The 20529-nt window shown below is 39.7% G+C and overlaps 1 protein-coding gene across 5 annotated transcripts in view; it reads right to left on the bottom strand.

Moving 5' to 3' along the window:
• FRY (FRY microtubule binding protein) overlaps positions 1–20529 on the bottom strand; it is a gene marked incomplete at its 5' end in the record, with an annotated part of 648830 nt that overhangs the window by 362679 nt on the left and 265622 nt on the right. For all 5 annotated transcript variants that reach the window (XM_079773965.1, XM_079773964.1, XM_079773962.1 and 2 more), the window contains one exon: positions 3265–3464. In XM_079773965.1, coding sequence (XP_079630091.1) covers positions 3265–3384 — 120 coding nt within the window. The remainder of the gene's footprint in view (positions 1–3264; positions 3465–20529) is intronic.

Raw genomic sequence — 20529 nt, 5'->3', positions numbered from 1 at the left:
TGAAAAATCACTGGACTAATCCATAAAAATTAATGAATTTGACCTGAGCATCTTTTGGGCACAAAGAACAATACTGCTGAACTAGTGTAAGATGTTTACAAAGAATATAATATAAAATTTGATCTTGGTAGAATATTTTTGTTCTCTTGTCCTTTTTCATTAAAGTTAGCTATTTGGATATCATAAATATAACTTTAATTTAATATTGTGATTAATTTATCCCACATAATCTAACTGATGTAGAATTGTGAAGGATTCAGTCTTTTAAAAATAAAACAAGCTCTGAGAGGGCTCAGTTGGTTGGGCATTGTCCTATACACCAAAAGGTTACTGGTTGAATTCCTGGTTAGGGCACATTTCTGAATTGCAGGCTCCATCCCCAGTAGGAGACAGTCAATCAATGCTTCTCTTTTCCTCTCCCTCTCCTTTCTTCTCTCTCTAAAAATCATTAAAAGTATTTGAAATAATAAAATAAAATGAAATAAAAATACAAATTCCTGAGTATTCCCATAAATAATAAACCTATACTTTCAATTTGTTGAAAATTACCCTTGCCACTCTCATATAAATTTATGTTATATTAAAGATATAGAATACAAATTAGCAATTTGATATAAACCCATGTAAATCTACACTCTTAAAAGATTCCATGTGTTTTTAAGTAAAGCTAATTCAGCAAGAGAAATAGCTGAGGACATCTAGTGAAATTTACTTTAAACGTACTCTAGTATATAAAAAATAAGACCTCTTGCTATCATGACAGAACAAAATGCCAAATATCCATTTACATTTTTAGAATCAGGTAATAAGTCCCAGAATATACTCACATTTATTGTTCCATAAGTAAACAAATATAAGGACACAGATTTCTAAGCATTTTTCAACAAACAAGAAATGTTACATCTCTGCCAAAAATATGAGGGAACAAATCATCTTTTTATATAAAGCAATGATACTAAAAATTGATTTGAATATATTTCTTTAGCTAGAAACATAATGTTCATCTAGTTGGCCATAGCATCCAGTAGAGTCTCTCATCTGATAAGAGATTGGCTGGATAGAGCGTACTTTAATGTTTCAATTTTTCTTATTTGGAGACATTTAAGTTGTCTCACAGAAAGGAACAAAAACATCAACTTCTAATTTAAAAAATGCTGTGGCAAATGTTGTTTTTCAGTCATAATGTTTACTCCATGAAGAAAAATACAAATTCCAAGCTGAGTAAAGATGAAAAGTTAAACCCAAACTATTTGACTTAATAAATTCTTTTATAGCAGTATTTAAGCTATTATTTTGGAAACAGAGATGACTCAAAAGGTGCCAGAACCTAACTTTTTAATCATCTCTTTTAACTTTGGTACAATTTCTCAGTCCCTCAGGAAAATTTCCATGATCACAACTTCAGAGAGCCCTGACCAGCCATTTTGTCATTTTCCAATGCTAAGGAGAGTGATATGCCTTGCCACGCTATCCTCCTCAAACTCCCCAGTGACCACTAGAGCCCAGGCAGCTTCCACCACTCATGAGGATGGGAGTCTGGGCTGCCTCAGCATCTTCCAAGGAGCTCAGAGGGTTCCAAGTACAGCACTGTTTTGGGCAATGGAAATTTGAATACATGATTTATGGCAGGCTGGTACAGAAGAGCCTGCGTTGATTTGTCTGAAGAAGTTAAAGCACAACCAGTGTGGCTCAGGGGTTGAGTTTGACAGAGGTCACAGTTCAATTCCCGGTCAGAGCCCATGTCTGGGGTTGTGGGCTTGATCCCCAGTAGGGGCATGCAGAAAACAGCTGATCAATGATTCTCTGTCATCATTGATGTTTCTATCTCTCTCCTTTCCTCTCTGAAATCATAAAAATATATTTTAAAAAAACAAGTTAAATAAGGTATCCTTAAACAAAGATGACCATGCAGACTGTTAATAAAGTGTAGAATGGTTCAGAGATTGGCTGTGAGGTCACGCAGCTTAAATTCAAATTAATACTTGTGACCTTTCACAATTACTTTACCCTCTCTGTTCTAACTTTTCCCATCTGTAAACAGGAATAGGAATACTACCTAAGACCACTGTGAAAATTAAAGGAGATAGTGTGTTCAGCACAGTGCCTGGCACATAGTAACTACTTCAGAATTATTAGCTATTATTATTAATTATAAGAATAGTAGAAACATAAAAACATGAGTGAATGGGAAAAAGATACTGTAGTACGGTTTAATTTAAATGATTTAAAGGGCAAAACCAAGGAACATCTTCCATAAGAAGTTAGAATTCATAAAAATAACCTCCACTGATTAGATACAAACTTGAAAATGCAAAGTGTGTAACTTCCAGGTAACTACACACTTAAATATTCTTCAATTCTGATCCCCAACCCTTACATTGTTACACATTTTTAGAAACTTGTGTTTTGACTCAATAGCATTACATTTAATTATTTTAAGCTGTGATGCTGTAAAACAAACTTCAGACTTTGCGTGCCCCCGTATCCCCACAGGAGGAACAAAGCTCAGCTTCACAGAGAGAGCTGCATTACTCTGAATTTCTCTCCTTTTCTCTCATTGCGTGTGCCAAGGTCAGAAAACCAGTAATCTGAATCTACTAGTTGGACTTCCTTGCAGACCATCATTTTTAGAATCAGCAATTAACACATGGCCACAACACATGACTTATTTTGTGGCAGAGTTAGCTGCAAAGAAAGACACTGATGTTTAAGAGCATCATCTACTAAAGGACCTAAAGGTAATGAGTCAAGAATGACCTAACTTCCAATTTTCAGAAAACAAAGTGGTGTTTCTGAATGACACACCAAAAAGCCTCTTCAAACCCTATATCACTGAGACCATGTGTTCTCAAACTGACAGTCCAGGCAGACACTTGAACAACAATGGGGTTTGTTTTTTTTCCTCTCATTTACTCTAAGAACAGGACAAAGACATTGACTAAAGTATGTCAGCATAGAGACTGAACACTATTTTTCTATGATCAATACTTCTTATTGTTCAATTATGCTGATTAGTCTTAAACTTAGTAATAAAATGTGCTACTGAAATGTATTTCCTGAGGATTGTTTTAAAGTCTTCAACCCTCAATATTTTTAATTAAATCAGGAAACTTAACTATAATCTTTTAAAACTTACTAATGGTATTTAAAAAATCTCTGGAAATTAGGGGAAAAGCAATCCATCATTTCTTAGAGTTGTAAAATCCCCTCTGTTCAATGTAAAGATTAATTTGGGGAGAAACAGGCATCACGGGGCATACTCACCAGTGGTTCTGCCATGATGATGCGAATCTTGCGCTCAGCCTGGGTGGTGAAGTTGACAAATAAACTCTTAAGGACATATTCCCCGGGTTTGCTGTCTGGGTCCACATTGATGGGTAACATGGTTGGTGGCCCTTTTTCCCTTTGTGTGCCAGACACAGGTGGAACTGGAGGCTTGATATAACCGTTGCCGACTGGAGAAGCTGAAAAATATAACAGACATTCTTACAAGCTGGAAATCACATTATAAACATTCAGATTGTCTGTGCTAAACCCTAGGTATAAGGATAAGAATCATATCCGGAATGCTGTCCTTAGCATCATAACCTGGCCTAATTTTTTAGAGATGGTGTCAGAATGTAATTATTTTTATTACATTAGACTTATGTTATGACATATTTGATAATCTCAGAATACTTCTGTGGTTACCACATTGCTTTAGGTAAATTATGTTGCAAGTACCAAATACAGTCGATAAATCCAACAACACTTATGATGTTCCAGGGAAGTAGATAAAGAACATATATGTGGGGAAAAAAGTGATTTGTTGTCCTGATTTTCCTAATGGCCAGGAGCTCTCTGTCTCCTGTGCTTCGCTCTAATTAATGGAACAAGAACTAATGAAATAAATAATGCCCAAAACTTCAGAAGTTTCCAAGAATCAATTTACAGTTAAAGCCCAACTTGCTCTTTCTCCAAAAGGAATGATCCTCTTGAAAGATAAAGGCTCAGGAAGGGCCCTATCAATGCCAATCAAAGTGTAGGTTTAACTTTTCACTCTCAACACCCTTGGTACAAGTTGAGATGCCCTCTTCATCCTTCATAATATGTGCAGATTCCCCACTTGGATTAGATTTTGAACAGAGTTTCTGGTGAGTGGCCTCCTTTCAGAATGTAATAGACAACTATTTTAACTTTGATAGTTACAGAAAATAAAATTTTAAATTATATCTAGAGAAAATAGATTTTTATTCATAAATGGAAATTTTATGTCTCTCTTCTTAAATTGTAACATGAACTACCCCCTTCCACATAAGTACCTGTAAGATGTTCAGTTATCACTATTCAATTGAAGAAATACAAGCATAAGTGGACTTGGATAGAGGCATTAGGAATTCTGAGGAGAGGATAATGATAAAGCAGACACTTAAAAGGTAGACTGTATCATTTTGGGTACAGAGATTAAGGAAAAGAGTAAAGACAAAATTAGATTTCCAGTTTGGACTCTGGTTAGGGTATCAGAGAATGGTGGTATATCATCAATAATAAAGGAAGAAAAAGTTCTTGAAACCTTCTCAAAACTACAAGTAAATTCAAGGCTTCTCTTACCTTCTTCCAACCCCATGCCAAATTTTGAGGAAGCCATGAAAATTTATTTTATTTTATTAAATTACAAACATGTCCCCATGTTGCACATTCTCCCTCATTCTTCCTACTCTTTCCTAATGCCCCATCCACTTTGAGTCCCTTACAATCTTAACTATCACTAAACTTTAATTATATGGCCTCTCCATATATAAAAATAAAATGTGTTGTATATTACTTCTTTCCCTCTCCATTCTTAGCAGTTCTATCATAATCTAGGCCCTTGGAAGCCTATGGCATGATTACCAGAGCAGTCCCTCTGTTGCCGTTAGTTCATTAATTTTACATACTAAACTAATCTTTGTTCAGAATGGTTTTAATCATAATACTCTTTTATTCAACATTTTCAATGGCTCTCAATTATCATCGTCAAGCCTCAAACACATGCCTTGGGTTTGAGCCTCGCCAGCAGTCTGCGTCCATCCTGGCTGGTCCACAAGCACACTGTTCTCACTTATGCCTTCCTCTCCTGCTGCTCCTTCCCATCTTCTCTGCTCATCTAAGCCTCCTGTCCCTTCAGAACCACTCCTAATGTCATTGCCACCAGGCTAACCCCTGCTGGTAAGTTTGCATTTCCAATTTTAAACATTTAACTCATGACCTTTGGCACTGTACATCCCACATTACCCAAGGAAGACTCAATAGACAGGTGACAAGAGAAGTGATCATCCAGTGCAGTTCTGCCTAAGGTTGGTCCTATAACTGAACCATACATTCTTCTAAATGTATCCCTTAAAGGTTCCCCAATAAGACTGCAGTCTCCCAGATCTCGTATAGAGTTCTTCACTCAGGTAATGTCCAATAAATATCCTTAACTAATTAAAATGACATCTTATTTGATTTCTGTACATCTTGAAGTGATTCACTGGGAGGAAACTCTATGACAAGATTCAGTAGTAGAGTCTCTAAGGGAATACCATGCAGAATTTTCAACGAAGGGTCATTAGTTCAAATGGTGCTCCAAGCAGCTTCTTAAAATTACTATTTAATCTAAAGGGGCATACTCAAAATCAGGTAATGCAAATGCAGTCCTGGCCATGCCCCCGTGTTACTTTCTACTCTCTCAGTATAAGTCCAACTTACAAAGGGACATGTGACCTCCATGAGATGCTTCCTAATGTATCAAGGTCATTGTGCCATAGGACTAGAGTCTGGAATATAAACCAAGAAAGTCTAAGTGGAGGATGACTTTATTTACTTATTTTTTAAATTTATCTTTATTGTTGAAAGTATTACAGATATCCTCCTTTTTTTCCCATTGAGTGGGTGAGTTTTTATTATCTTTTGTTTTCTACAGGATTTTATCCCTTTCTAGAATATAGCAATAATCAGGTTGATGCAACATAATTGCAAGACCAGCTCCATAACTGTAAGACTGTGGTCTTAATAGTCATAACTCTAGTGAGAGAATGTTCCTGAGAGTGACCTCCGGCAGTCTTCCTGCCAAGTCACCTTTTGAAGCAGATAACTGATATCCACAAACCAGAATGTCTCTTAGACAAATATTCTATTTAAAATGCGAAAGTACCAATTCTCACTGCCGTCATAAAAAATGTTATCTGCCTGTACTTCAAAGCAGACATCTTGTGAGCACAAAAGTCTGTGTACACAACCTTCATGAGTTGGAACGGTCCTAGCTCAGCCAAGCCTGTGTCAGAGCTGAAGGTGATTCAAGGGGATGTGAATGACACTGTGGTGATTGACACTGTGGTGTCAAACAGATCAGCTGGGCAGATGGAGATGCAGTAAAAGTTAATGGGGTAAGTGTCCTTTAACTGGGTGACTTCTAAGTTTTAGTAACCCTTCTTTATCCTACCAACTAATTCTGAATAAATCCTAGCCTTTTGTCAGGATAGTCTGCAAAATAAACATATGACATGGCACCTTTCAGTAACTCAGTTATCTGGTGACAATATAGCTGAGAACTAAGAAATACATGATCCTTGCTCCTCAAAATCAAGTCACAAAGTTCATACTACTCTAAACATTAGAATATTGCCACTAGAAAAAGAAATCATTAGACTCTCCCTCAGCACTTGCTTGCTCTCAGTCTACCAGTATTTATGACCAACTGTCTAGTTTCTAAGTTCACTATAGTCTGGAAACAGAAAATTAAAAGGGAAAGGTGCAAGTTCTCTGGGTAGAAACACTAATAGCAAAAGAAGAAGAAAAAAAGGCATAACCCTAAAAAGCCACCAGACCTTAAAAATGCAGTTGCCTGAAGCCATGAGTACAGGGCCACAGAATGTGACATTCTCACAGGCTTGGAGCATCGATGACTCAGTCCAGCATGTGGTCACGGTTAATATTCATGGCATGACCCTGAGTCCCATGGAAAGGTTAAAATAAGTCTGATATATAGTCCTGTATTTGAGAAGGTGGGAAAAAGAGCAACAGAAATTTTCAGAAGATTTCCATTTCAAATGGATAAAACTAAAAAAGGCTTTGGTGTCTAAAGGTGGAACCACCATCTCTAAGAATTTAGCTCTCAAGAATTAAATCTATTTGCGCACACACCTGAAACCAATATAAAATAACATTGTGCACATACCTGAAACCAATATAAAATAACATTGATGTAAACTATAATTGAAAAATAAATAAAAAATAAATCTATTTGTGTACAGGTCTGATTTCTAACTGACATTTATTGTTTTTTATTGAATTTATTGGGGTGACATTGGTTAATAAAATGATATAGGTTTCAAACAGGTGTACACAAAATAAATATCCAGAAATCAATTTCATTTCTATACACCAATGATGAACTATCAGAAAGGAAAACTAAGAACAAAATCCCATGTACAATTGCATAAAAATATAAAATACACTGTCAAACCTCAGAGGGAAGGTAGGGGAGGGTGGGGGTAAGGGGGAGAGATCAACCAAAAGACTTGTATGCATGCAAGTCAATAGACATAGACAACAGGGGGGTGAGGGCATGAGAAGGAGAGTGGGGAAACAATGGGGTGATAAGGACACATATGTAATACCTTAATCAATAAAGAAAAATATATAAAATACATAGGAATAAATGAAACATTTTTATTAAAATGGACAAACTGCCAATTCAGGAACAGCCATTCTCAGGCACTGTTTTCCAGCTCCGCAAATGCAGGCAATCACTGTTAGGAATCTACCCCTTGCCACTGGAGTGCTTTGCCTATTTTCTATCCCCCTGGACAAGCAAGTCAGCCCATACTTCCTGCTCCAGTTCTGGCTCTGCCTGCCTGTGTGACCCAGCTGCCCAGCTGCTCAGCACCTCTTCCTGTGGGGCCTCGGGAAGTATGGCTCCCTTACGATGAAAGGTCCTGACTGCCCATTGGTGTCTTGTGTCCCCCACCAAAGACATGTTGAAGCAATTATTTCATTTGTTGGATTGAGAACCTCCCATTTAAATTTGTTGCATGTGATAAAACTTTAAGCTTCAACTCCAACTGTCCATATCTCTCTCCTTTTCTTTTTCATCTCATCTTTCTATTTCCACAAAACAGCCCAATGTCCCTAGAAAGTCACTCAGCCCAGTGCTCCTGCTCGTGGATGAGAAGCTAAGGGGGTGGAGTCGAGAAGAGCATCACTTTCAGATATCCATTAGGTCTCAATCCTTTGAGATTTGCTTTCTCTTTATATTTTAATCTTAGATTAAACATGGTCTGACTTTTCTCCATTGCCTTCTTTTGCCTTAAGTCGTTTTTGTTTATGTTGTTTTCTTTTTATTCCAAATTATTTTTCTATTTGGTTCTGCTCCATGGTGTTGGGAGGTGTTTCTCTCTTTCACTGGGTCTCTATTTCTTTCTTTTTGGGAGAATGCGTCTCTATTTCTTATATCAAGCAGGGTTCGTTCCACAATCTGGAAGAAGTCTGCTTTATGCTTTAGACTCTTGTGGTCCCTTTTCTTACCTTTTCATTGGATCTCTTTCTGACTGCAAGGGATGACCTTTTGAACAGGACTATTTTATTTCCCAATTTAATTGACAAACACCTTAATTTTTAGGCTGGTTGTACTTAGCTGGCTAAGGTATTCAAAATGATTTCCTTAAATTACCGATATTTATAGGAATTACTAACCTAACAGTGGCACAACAACAAAACCCCACAACTCGCAGTCCAGCTACATTTCTATTTTGACAGTGAAAGGAAAGGAAATACCATGAGTTTCCTTATGTGAGTACCCAGGAGGCTACAACTGGCAATACATGTTACAATAAAACAATTGGTTTTCTCAGTCAGACTTTCAGAGACATTAATACCATCGCTCATTTGTTCACTCATTCATTTCAACCAGTATTTATTCAGTGAGTGCCTGGATTTCAGGCACTGTCCTAAGCACCCAGAAGATAGGAGTGAACAGAACAGATGGTTCTTGCCCTCATACAGTTTACAGGTTACTGAGGCAGGGTCATGTAATCATCTATTTCATGTGTGTCTACACACACACACACACACACACACACACACACACACACACACACAATGTTAGACTGCAATACATTCTAAGAAAAAAAAAAGTGACAACTACACAGAGAAACCTGCTTGTCTCTATTTGCCCAAAGGTGCTCAGGTGTTAACAGATTGGAACTGTCCTGGAGAGGAATGAAAGCTGTGTACTTTTGGTGGCTGAGAAAATCCAGGCACCTGGCTCAGACAGGATCTGCTTTTCCAATCCATCACTTTGGCTTGTTCATATCTGTGTCAGTCCCAGTTGCAAATGAGAATTTTAAGCAGCCTATAAAGGGCATGAATCAAAGTGGCCATCAAGTACATTGCTCTCTGCCTCCTTCACCAAACACGAGGCTCAGAGAAGAGGGCATCTCTGCTTGCTTTTCTTTAGCTTACAAAAACAGATGAGCACAGAGGCAGTTTTTCAAAACACCCAATTCTCTTTCTGATGTTCCTATTACCAAAATCAGACTCAGAGCATTTGAAATAAAAGTTTCCCCCTTTTTTTGGAAGGGTCCCTGAGATTATATGTAATACAATCAAAGTAGGTCTCTTGTTAGAAAGGATGGTCCATTCAAATTACTTTCTAGAGATCAACGTGACCTTATCTTTCAACATGGGAATAAAATTATTATATTTCTGTGCTATGGTTGGATATATGTTGTTCTTTCTTTCTACCAGTTCTCAGTGCCTTGTTTATTCTGTAGGTTACAAAGGCAAACCCCTTTAGTAACCAAGACCCTTCTCTAGGACCACTTTCCCTCACCATACCTCTTTGCCTGTAAGTCTTAGTTTATAGGAATATTTCATAAAGCATAACAAACCAAGGATGACACAGCTACCATGAAAACATGCCACAGTGTGTATAGAACAATAATAAATTGTCCCCCAATGCATATATGAGGGTACTTGAGAAAAGGCATTTTAAAAGTTACTGCAAAGACTGAAAGTGATCAGGAACTCTGAAAGTCATGAAAAGTAAATTAGGATGAAAAGAAAAAAACCTCCAAGTATGATAGGAAAAATTATTTTCCTCTGAGGAGTATTATTAAGAAATAAAAATATTGGAGCAGGAAGAAACAATTAGTTTGAGCAATATAACATCATTTCTTAAGAAAACGAAACAATTTAATATATTTCAAAGTAGGTCAAGAAGAGACTAATAGTTACAAATGCTCAGAAATAATTTTTGCCTTGGAAGAAAAATATATTCAACAATATGCCTAGTTCTGCTTAAATAATTTCCATAAAATTTTGATAATGTGAAGTGTTCCTCCCATTTTTTAAAAAATCTTTATTGTTGAGATTATTACAGATGTCCTTCTTTTTTCCTCCCATAGCTCCCCTCCACCCAGTTCCCACCCCACCCCAGGCCCTCACCACCCTATTGTCTGTGTCCATAGGTAATGCATACATGAATATAAGATCTTTGTTTAATCTCTTCTCGCACCCCCCACACTCCCTTCCCTCTGAGAATTGTCAGTCTGTTCCATTTCCATGCCCCTGATTCTATTTCATTCACTAGTTTATTCTGTTCATCAGATTTTTTATTCATTTGAATTTTAGATTCATTTGATAGATATGAATTTGTTGTCACTTTGTTGTTCATATTTTTTATCTTTACCTTTTTCTTATTTCTTTTCTTAAAGAATATCCTTCAGCATTTCATATAATACTGGTTTGGTGGTGATGAACTCCTTTAGCTTTTTCTTTTCCATGAAGCTCTTTATCTGACCTTCAATTCTAAATGATAGTTTTGCTGGGTAGAGTATTCTTGGTTGTAGGTTCTTGTTATTCATCACTTTGAATATTTCTTGCCACTCCCTTCTGGCCTGCATAGTTTCTGTTGAAAAATCAGCTGACAGTCTTATGGGCACTCCCTTGTGCTTAACTGTTTTTCTCTTGCTGCTTTTAAGATTCTCTCTTTGTCTTTTGCCCTTGGCATTTTAATTATAATGTGTCTTGGTGTGGTCCTCTTTGGATTCCTCTTGTTTGGGGTTCTCTGTACTTCTTGAACTTGTAAGCCTATTTTTTTCACCAGGTAGGGGAAGTTTTTTGTCATTATTTCTTCAAATAGGTTTTCAGTATCTTGCTCTCTCTCTCTCTTCTGGCATTCCCATAATATGGATGTTGGTACGCTTGAAGTTGTCCCAGAGGCTCCTTACACTATCTTCATATTTTTGGATTCTTTTTTCTTTTTCCTCTTCTGGTTGGGTATTTTTTGCTTCTTCGTATTTCAAATCATTGATTTGATTTTCGGGATTCTCTACTATTGAATCCCTGTATATTATTCTTTATTTCAGTCAGTGTATGCTTAATTTCTGACTGGTCCTTTCCCATTTTTTTGGCATTCTCACTAAGATCCTTGAAAGTCTCACTAAGTTCCTCAGAGGTTTCTAGAAGATTTTTGAGTAACCTGTAGCCATGGTTTTGAACTCTATATCCAGTAGTTTGCTTTCTTCCATTTCTTTCATTTGTGACATGTTTCTTTGTCTCCATATTTTGGCTGTTTCCCTGTGTTTGTTTCTATGTATTGGGTAGCTGCTAAGTCTCCTTGAGTTGACAGAGTGGCCTTGTGTAGTAGGTGTCCTATAGGGCCCAGTGGCTTAGCCTCCCCAATCACCTGAGGTGGACACTCTTGGTGAACCCCTTTGTGGGCTGTGTGCACAGTTTTGTTGTAGTTGAGCCTTGATTGCTGTTGGTGTCAGTGGGATGAATTGACCTCCAGGACAATTGGCTGAGGGGACCAGCTGCGACTACAGTGGGAGAGCTGCTGTACAGGAGACACCCTTATGGGGCAGGACTTGCTTCAGTGGGGCTTTGGTGCTCACTGAGTCTGCCCCTTGAGTGTGTCGCTTATGGATGTGAAGAGTTGTAATCTGGTATGGTCTCACACTGACCACTGGTACACTGGCTCTTGGGTCTCCAGGGAGGAGCAAAGTCAGCCATTGCCTGGGGCCACCCAGCAGGAGCTACAGAGAAATCTGCAGATTCCTTCTCTTTGTATCAGGTTTGGAAGTGTCCAGACGAGGCCAAGATGTGAAGCAAGGCAGGCTGGTACTGGTGCCGGTTTTTGGTACCTTTTATTGATAGGTTTGCAGCTCCTTTACCCAGCTGCAGCTTGTTTGAGTTTTCACCTGAGAAAGGACAGATCATTCATATGCAAAAGCTGCTGTGCACAGCTTGGGTGGGGTTATAAATTGGGTGGTGCAGGGTCTCAGGGAATCACAGGGGCAGAGCAAACAGAAATGGCTGCCAGTCAGCCCTGCACAGAGGAGGTCCCAGCATGGGAACAATGACTGCTGCGAGAACCTCCGTCTGGAATAAAGCCACCCCTGAGTTCCTGCCCCGATGCCAGACAGTCCAGTTTCTCCCTATAAATGTCTGGGTCCTCCAGAGCCTTGCCCGGCACTGGAGCTCAGAGTAAGTGGGAGCTTGTTAATTCAGTGTGTGGTGCCGGCCTTTTAAGAGGAGCAACTGGGTCTCCAGCAGCCTGTGTGTCACTCAGCCCCAATCCACTGGTTTTTATAGTCTGTTGTTCTTATGGCCCGTAGGGACTTCTTTCCCCAGCTTTGGGACCCTGGGCTGGGGGTCTGGTGTGGGGCTGGGACCCTTCGCTCCTCTGGGAAGCCTCCACAAAGGTGATCTCCCTCCCGATTAAAAAAGCAGCACAGCCGGGTGCCAGCCCAGCCCCTTCCATGCTCCGCACATCCTACCAGTCTCAGTGTGCTTTCTTCTTTACCTTTCTAGTTGTAGTACTTCCACTCAGCCAGCTTTCCTGCAGTTTTGGGTAACAGTTGTTTTGTATTTCTCTGTAATTTTGATGTGGTGTGGGAGGCAGCAAATACAGGTGTTTACCTCTGCTGCCATCTTGGTTCCCCCTCCCATTTTTATTGATTAAATACATCCCAACTTTCTTTTAAACTATTTAGTTCTCTTAATCCTGTAGTTCTCAAATTGCATTCCTTCAAGTTCAGGGTCCACAAGATATCTCTAGTATAATTTATATCTTTACTCCTCAAAAATAATCCTAGAAGGCCAAACAATTTCCCATTTTTAGATGAGACCATGTATGCTCAGAGAGTTTAAGTGACTTGCCCAAGGTTATGGAGTGGTTGACCCAGGATCTGAACTCATGTCTATTTGATAACATATTTGATGAGCTTCCTGTATCACTGTCTTTAAAAACAAAACAAAACAGCCTGGCTGGTGTGGCTCAGTGGTTGAGTGTCAACCCATGAACCAGGAAATCATGGTTCATTTCCCCAATGTGAGCTCAATCACCAGTAGGAGGCATGGAGGAGGTGGCTGATAGATGATTCTTTCTCATCATTGATATTTCTCTCTCTCTCCCTCTCCCTTCCTCTCTGAAATCAATAAAAACATATTTAAAAACAGAACAAAAGAAAATAACAAAAGCATTATTTATGATGAAGACAATAAAGTCTCATTACTCACAGATCTTTCCCTGGCATAAATTAGTTTGGGGACTTCAAGGGACAAAATAAAAATGAATGTGATTTGGAGAATAAGGCTTTCTACCGATTAATATAATTGGTTATTTTCCTGAAAGACTCCTATAATGTTCATCCATGGAGGTCCCACCTACCAGGCAGTCTGCCCTCTTAATATTGAGTGCATCTTTTAGTTATGAGAGCGGCTTTGAGAAAGGCTAGAAGGACAAAAAAGAGTCAAGAATTGAAGGCCCATAAAAATATAGGAAATCTGATTAATGACACACCTTACAAAGGTCTAGAGACTATTTCTTCTGAATATACTGATGATACAACATTTCACTTGTTATCATCCTAACAAGAAGCAAGTGAACTTGAAGGCAGAGGTCTTTGTTTACTTCAATCTGAAACCTCACAAAACCATTTTTGTCTTTGGTTTCCCAAGACTTAACACCTTGGAGAGAGGAAATGGTTCAATAAATAGAATGTCAGCAATAAGTCATTACCCTCTATTCTTTTCTCTCTTCCTCTGCCTTTCAGCATTTTATCTCGGAGAAATTACAGTAATACTTCAGTGACTTCCTTTATAAATGTCTATCAACTCCTAAGATGCCATTACATGGACTTCCCCTGATTTTCAAAGTAGGTACTGTCACCAGAGCCTGAGAGAATGTTTGCCAAGATCTGTAAGCAGAAGAAGATGAAGTTACATTGACCTTTCAAAGTTCTTTTGTTGCCAAATGTTGATCAAATAATCTGCGAGAGGCAGGATATTCCTGAATTTCAACTTCCTTCTTCTCCCCAACAGAACTGACAAACTGCTCTCATTCATGTCCCCTGGCTGGCCATTTCTCTTCCTTCTTTCATTTTCTTCTCATTATTTTCTTCCACTTCTGCCTCATTTTATGCAGCAAAATCTCATGAATTTGAAATCCACTCATTTTCAATTTGTGATAAATTGGATAAGACCTTGTATATTTTCATGTTAATGTTGGAAAAGGTTTTCTGACGTACAATGTGGATCAGTGGTGCTCAGCATCATTGCACATTGGATTCACATGGAAGGCAGCGTCCCACCTGATTCAGTGGGTCAGGGGTGGGGCTCAATAATTTGCATTTCTAACCAGTTCTTAGGTTATGGCAACACTGCTGGCCCTAGGACCACACTCTGACACCTCTGATGTAAATAAATAGGAAAGCAAAGAGGATCAATTAATCCAGTTGGTAAAATTGTTTTACCCATAGCAAAATGAACAGGGTTCATTAACTCCAAGTAGGGTAATGTCTTGTAGGCAAAATATACAGCATTTAATAAGGAGTAGAAAATCCGAGTCCTAGGGTGATCCAATGTGACCTTGGAGGAGAACTTGCACCCACTGGGCTTTGGTTTCCTTACTGTTATTCTTTTTTTTTTTTTTTTTTTTAAATCCACACCCAAGGATATGCTTTTACTGATTTTAGAGAGAGAGGAAGGGGGAGAGAGAGAAAGAGAAACATCGATCATTTGCCTCCACATATGCCTCAACCGGGGACCGAACCCACAACGTAGGTATATGACCTGATCAGGAATTGAACCCACAACTTCTGGTGTATGGGGCGATGCTCCAACTAACTAAGCCACCCGGCCAGAGCCTTACCTGTTACTCTTAAAGAGGCTAAGTCAAGTTGTCCTTTCTAGCTCCAGTATTCTATGACTGTAAAAAGATATACACTGACAATGCATTAAAGAATCACTTATTAAAAACTTTCACAATTTAGATAGTAATTAACACCTGCCTTCTTTTGAAGTACTATGAATTAGTGAGATTCTATTGTTTATCCTCTGTGTAGAGGAAAGCTTTGCAAATAATCCTCACCCTGCCAATTATACCTCCACTTCTTCTCTGGTTCCACTTAGCTTGCTGAAACGGGCAACTATCTACATTGCATGTGAACACAAGAGGAAGCCTGTCTTTATCCCTTGCTGTAAACTCAAGATACATGTTACCATATTTTTTAAAGATTATGTACTAAGAGTCTACCTTTCATAAAATCCTGTGCCAGGCCTAGGACAGAGGCATCATCTCTGCTCTGGGCCACTGATTAGCCAGACATTGTGGGATACATGGCATTTGATCCAGGTCTTAAAGGACAGGTAGGGACAGATAACAAAGGGGCAACCTAGGTTAGGAAACAGCATGGCAGGCACATGGAAGCATCTGTTAAGAGTCCCTCTTCATCCTTTCCTCCCCTCACCCTCCCACCACACACCCCTATCTTAGCACATGTTCAAACTTTGATTTGTCAAGAAACTGCAAAGTCCTCAAGAACAGGACTGTCTTGTCTTTATCCTTAAGCACTTACCACTGGGCCTGGCATAATTAATTAAATGTGTACTTACTTAATTTTGTTTAACTGAATCAATCTGATACCACAATACAGTCTTTGTGTGAGTAAAATAATTGAACAAGTAAATGTGAAAAACAAACTCTTAAGTCCTATAAAAATGTAGGTTTTTAATTCTTATCATTATAGTCTTGAATGGCCAGATAATGAGTTTGGACTTTATTTGGGGAACAATTGGGAGTTAGCAGGTTTCTGAGAAGAAATGTTGACCTGATATTGTTTTGTAGGATGGGCTAAAAAAGGGCAGTTTGAAGGACAATACAAATTAAAGACCACTGCACCTACCATGAGAAAAATAATAAAGGTGGGGACCTGGATGGGGCCTATAAAAAAAAAAAAAGGAAGAGCCTGTCTTACACAAATGGATCTGAAGTTCTGTCACATCACCCTTTCCCAACAAAGTAAACATACAAGGTATGATTCCTGGTGAAATGTTATAATGATTAAAGTGTTTAAGAAGCTTTTTTAGAATATTGACTCTAGAAGCTTTCTCAAAATTCCTTACTTTTGGCAGGGTGTTGGTCAGAGTTCTTGTATCCAAGCAGTGAAACTACTAGCTACGAATTCCTGGGAATGAGAGAATGGCTCTCAGTCTCCCAGCATGAGGAAAAAATGACCCTGGCAGAGATGTCCATGTTCATCAAGTTTCCAAAACATTAGAGCTACCATCCATTTACAAACAACAATGGGGATATAAGAATAAATTAAATGTCACCATAAGGAAGCAAAAGTGCTAACCCAGAATGAAGTCAATTCTATAAGAAAGCAACACCAATTTCTGTAAGTCAGTGGAAGAGATAAATATGGGTAGAATGATGAAAGGAGACAGAACAACCAATGTAGTATGTAGACCTTGTTTAAATCTTGATTTGAGCAAACCAACTACTGAAAGATATTTTAAAAAATGACAATGTGAATATGCACTGGATATTAGTTGATGGCAAAGAATTTTGGTCAATTATGTTAAGTACTAGAGGCCTGATGCACAAAATTCAGGCAAGGGGCTCTAAGGGCCGAGGCAGCAGCCCCGGCTGCCACCCTAGCTGCTGCTCCGGCCCTTGCAGCAGCTGCCCTGGAAGGACATTCCGTCTAATTAGCATATTATGCTTTTATTATTATAGACTAGAGGCCTGGTGCATGAAATTCCTGCACGGGGGGGGGGGGTCATCCCATAGCCTGGCCTGCACCCTCTCCAATATGGGACCCCTCAGGGGATGTCTGACTGCTGTTTTAGGCCTGATCCCATCAGTCAGACATCCCTCTCACAACCCAGGACTGCTGGCTCCTAACCGCTCACCTGCCTGCTGCCTGATCCCCCTAACTGCTCTCCCCTGCTGGCCTGATCGCCCCTAACTGCCTCTGCCTCGGCCCTGCCACCATGGCTTTCTCTAGAAGGACGTCCGGAAGATCATCCGGAAGATGTCCAGTCTAATTAGCATACTACCCTTTTATTATTATAGATGATTATATCATTGTGGGGAGATAACACAATATCCATATTTTCTATAATGCATACTGATTATATGGAGTTCAATGAAATTATGCCTATATTTAATTCAAAATACTTTAAGAGAAAAATGATATAAATGAAGTAAACATGACTAAATCTTGATAATGTTGAATCTGAGTGAAGGCAATATGTTGTATATTTTACTATTCCTTATCCTTTTGTGCTTGTTTTAAAAAAAGTCACAATAAAATATTGTTTTGAAAAGATAACGCTGATTTGCAAAAAGTTTGCTATGTCTTATAATGGCAATAATGAAGTAATGCTATCTTAGAACTTTAATTACAAAGAAATATATATAAATCCTATCAAATAAAGAGGGAATATGCTAATTGACCATCGTGCCCTCACAAAGATGGAGGCGCCCACAGCCAATAAGGAGGGGATATGCTAATTGACTGTCATGCCCTCAAATATGGCAGCACCCACAGCCACAAGATGGCATTCCCCAGTCCCCTCAGCCGCTCCTCACGCCTGCCTCTGGAATCCCCCAGTCCCCTCAGCTCCCCAGCTGCCCAGGGCTAGCCCGAGGCACAGGCAAGCCTCAGATGGTGGCTGCCCAGCCGACCAGGGCTGCCTGAGGCTCAGGTAACCAGGGCTGGCCAAGGCTTGCACTGCCGGCAGTGGCAGCAGCAGAGGTGTGATGGGGGCATAGCCTTCCCCTGATCACTGGGTCGCCTCCTGCCCCTGAGGGCTCCCAGAGTGTGAGAGGGGTCAGGCCAGGCTGAGGGACCGCCCCCCTCCAGTGCATGAATTTTCATGCACCGGGCCTCTAGTTATTATATAAAAGAACTAGAACACCATCTCTAATCCAGGGTCAATCACATAGGTTTGAATGTCCACTAAGATTTCAAGTCCAACTACATACTTCCACATTCACTAAATGGGTTGAACTGGATGGTGTGAATCTGGAAGCATTTACAGCTACAACACACTGCAAGGGTGAATGCAGGTAGGTGTCATTTAAACAGGCACCCTTTGTTGTACTTGTGTTACAATATAGTTTCAGTCCTTTTAGAAATATTTTTGCCTCAAAAGACTGTGAGTGAGATCAGTTAACCAATTCACTAAATAACAGATTTTCATTGAGATCTTAGTGTGGACAAGGTCTTCTGCAAAGTTCTGTGGAGAGTACAAAGATCGATTTAAAAAGATAATCTGAAAGATTTTTAGAATTTAATACATTCAGTCCCAATGTGCCACAAGGCAGTGTTGGGTTGAAGAGCCAATGGAAGAGTAATTGAATTTAGAACAGCATTCATTAATTCATTTATTCAGTCATCAAATATGTACTGAAGGCTTCTCTACTCTAAGCATTGTGTTAACTTATGGGGGTTTTGAAAAAGCAGGCATGCCTCCTGTCCTCACACAGTGCATAGTACACAGGGGAGACAAGCATTATATAACAAACATACCCAGAAATATAATTACAAACAGGAAGTGCAGTGAAAGCTGCTGCAAGAGAGACACAGGGGAGACATATCTGTGATTATGGGGTCAGGACAGGACTGCTGACAGTGAAGCTGAGACCTAGAAATAACTGATGATAGATCCTGTCAGAGAAGGCATCAAGGCAGAAGGGAATGGGGTTTGGGGAATTATATCAGTGGGAAAAAGTTCACTTCATAGTGGCTCACTTGCTCACTTCCTCTGGTTTCATTATAGGCTCTTTGGGCCAACCACATCTTCCCTCTGCTATAGCCTCTATCCCCTCACCCAGATTACTCTCCCACAGAGCGCTAGCTGCCTCTTGATATAACAGTAACATATTTATATTTGTTTTCTGTTTCCTCTACTACAATTAAGTTGACAAGGGCAAGGAATTTGTTTTGTTCCTCTTGCATCCTCACTTTCTAACTTAATATCCAGTACTCAATAAATATTTGTTGCATTAATGAGTAGGAAGCATTAAGACATATAAAGTCATGAATTGTCCCCTACATTCAACTCAATACTGACATCAAGTCTACTGAGAGAGATATTTTTTTGCAAACAAGCAGAATGCTGACAAGTAAAGCAACAACATGCCCAGGAGTAGAATATTATATCAAGGACGACAGCACATTACTTCAGTAGAGAATTTGATTAATGGTATGTTGAGAATGTCTGGCTTATGAAACCTTTACAGTCGAGTTTGTCAAAGTGCAGGTTAGAACTCATACTAGCAACTTGACCATGAAGCCAATTTAAGGGGTGCTGACCATTGTGACTGCAACAATAAACAGGAAGTCACAGAAGACCAAACAGCAGAGTGACGCACCCTGCAAAGTGAGGGCAAGCACCGTTTCACAGAACTTGTTTTCAGTCTGTGTCTACAGATATGTAAGTGTGTATGCTCAGGGGCATCATGCAAAGCATGTTTCTCACTGTTGGTTGTGGTCTAAAAGGCTCTGGAGGCTGTGGGAAAAGCTGTCACATGCAGATTTTATCTGAACATTAGGCTCGGACCTACCCCAATGGCAAACCCAGCTTCTTCACCTACTTTCTTAGAACCAACTTAACCCAGACATCAAGGAAAGAGAACAAGTTTGAACAGAAGTTTCTGTAGCTGTGTTAGTAGGCACATTACACAGGGACCCAATCAAAAGGGACAATGAGGATGGTGCAGACTCTATGTGTGGGGACTGCCACCAAAAAGCAATGCCGGAAACTGCTCTAGTTTGACAAATAAAGGTCACAAACCAAAATTTCAGCTGTTCCACTCCAGGATCCCCTTGGAGATAACATGATGAGGGGAGTGACCTGAAGCAGTCTAATGCTAATGTGTCTTTGTTAACATAATGTACACTAGAGGACCGGTGCATGCATTCGTGCATGGGTGGGGTCCCTCAGCCTGGCCGGGGGCCGGCTGGCAGTGGGGAGGGGCCATGGAAGGTTGGACATGGGAAGTTGGCTGTGGGAGCACACTGACCACTAGGGGGCAGCTCCTGTGTTGAGCATCTGCCCCCTGGTGGTCAGTGCACATCATAGCTACTGGTTGACTGCTCATTCTGGTCATTCGGTTGTAACGGTCACTTAGGCTTATATATATATATATTTCTGCACAGAGAAAACTCATGCATGGAGGGGAGTTCCTCAACCCGGCCTGCACCCTCTCCAATCTGGGACCCCTCAGGG

This window comes from Cnephaeus nilssonii (assembly GCF_951640355.1).
Source record: "Cnephaeus nilssonii genome assembly, chromosome: 6".
Classification (NCBI taxonomy): Eukaryota; Metazoa; Chordata; class Mammalia; order Chiroptera; family Vespertilionidae; genus Cnephaeus; species Cnephaeus nilssonii.
This window is presented reverse-complemented; position numbering and strand designations above follow the sequence as displayed.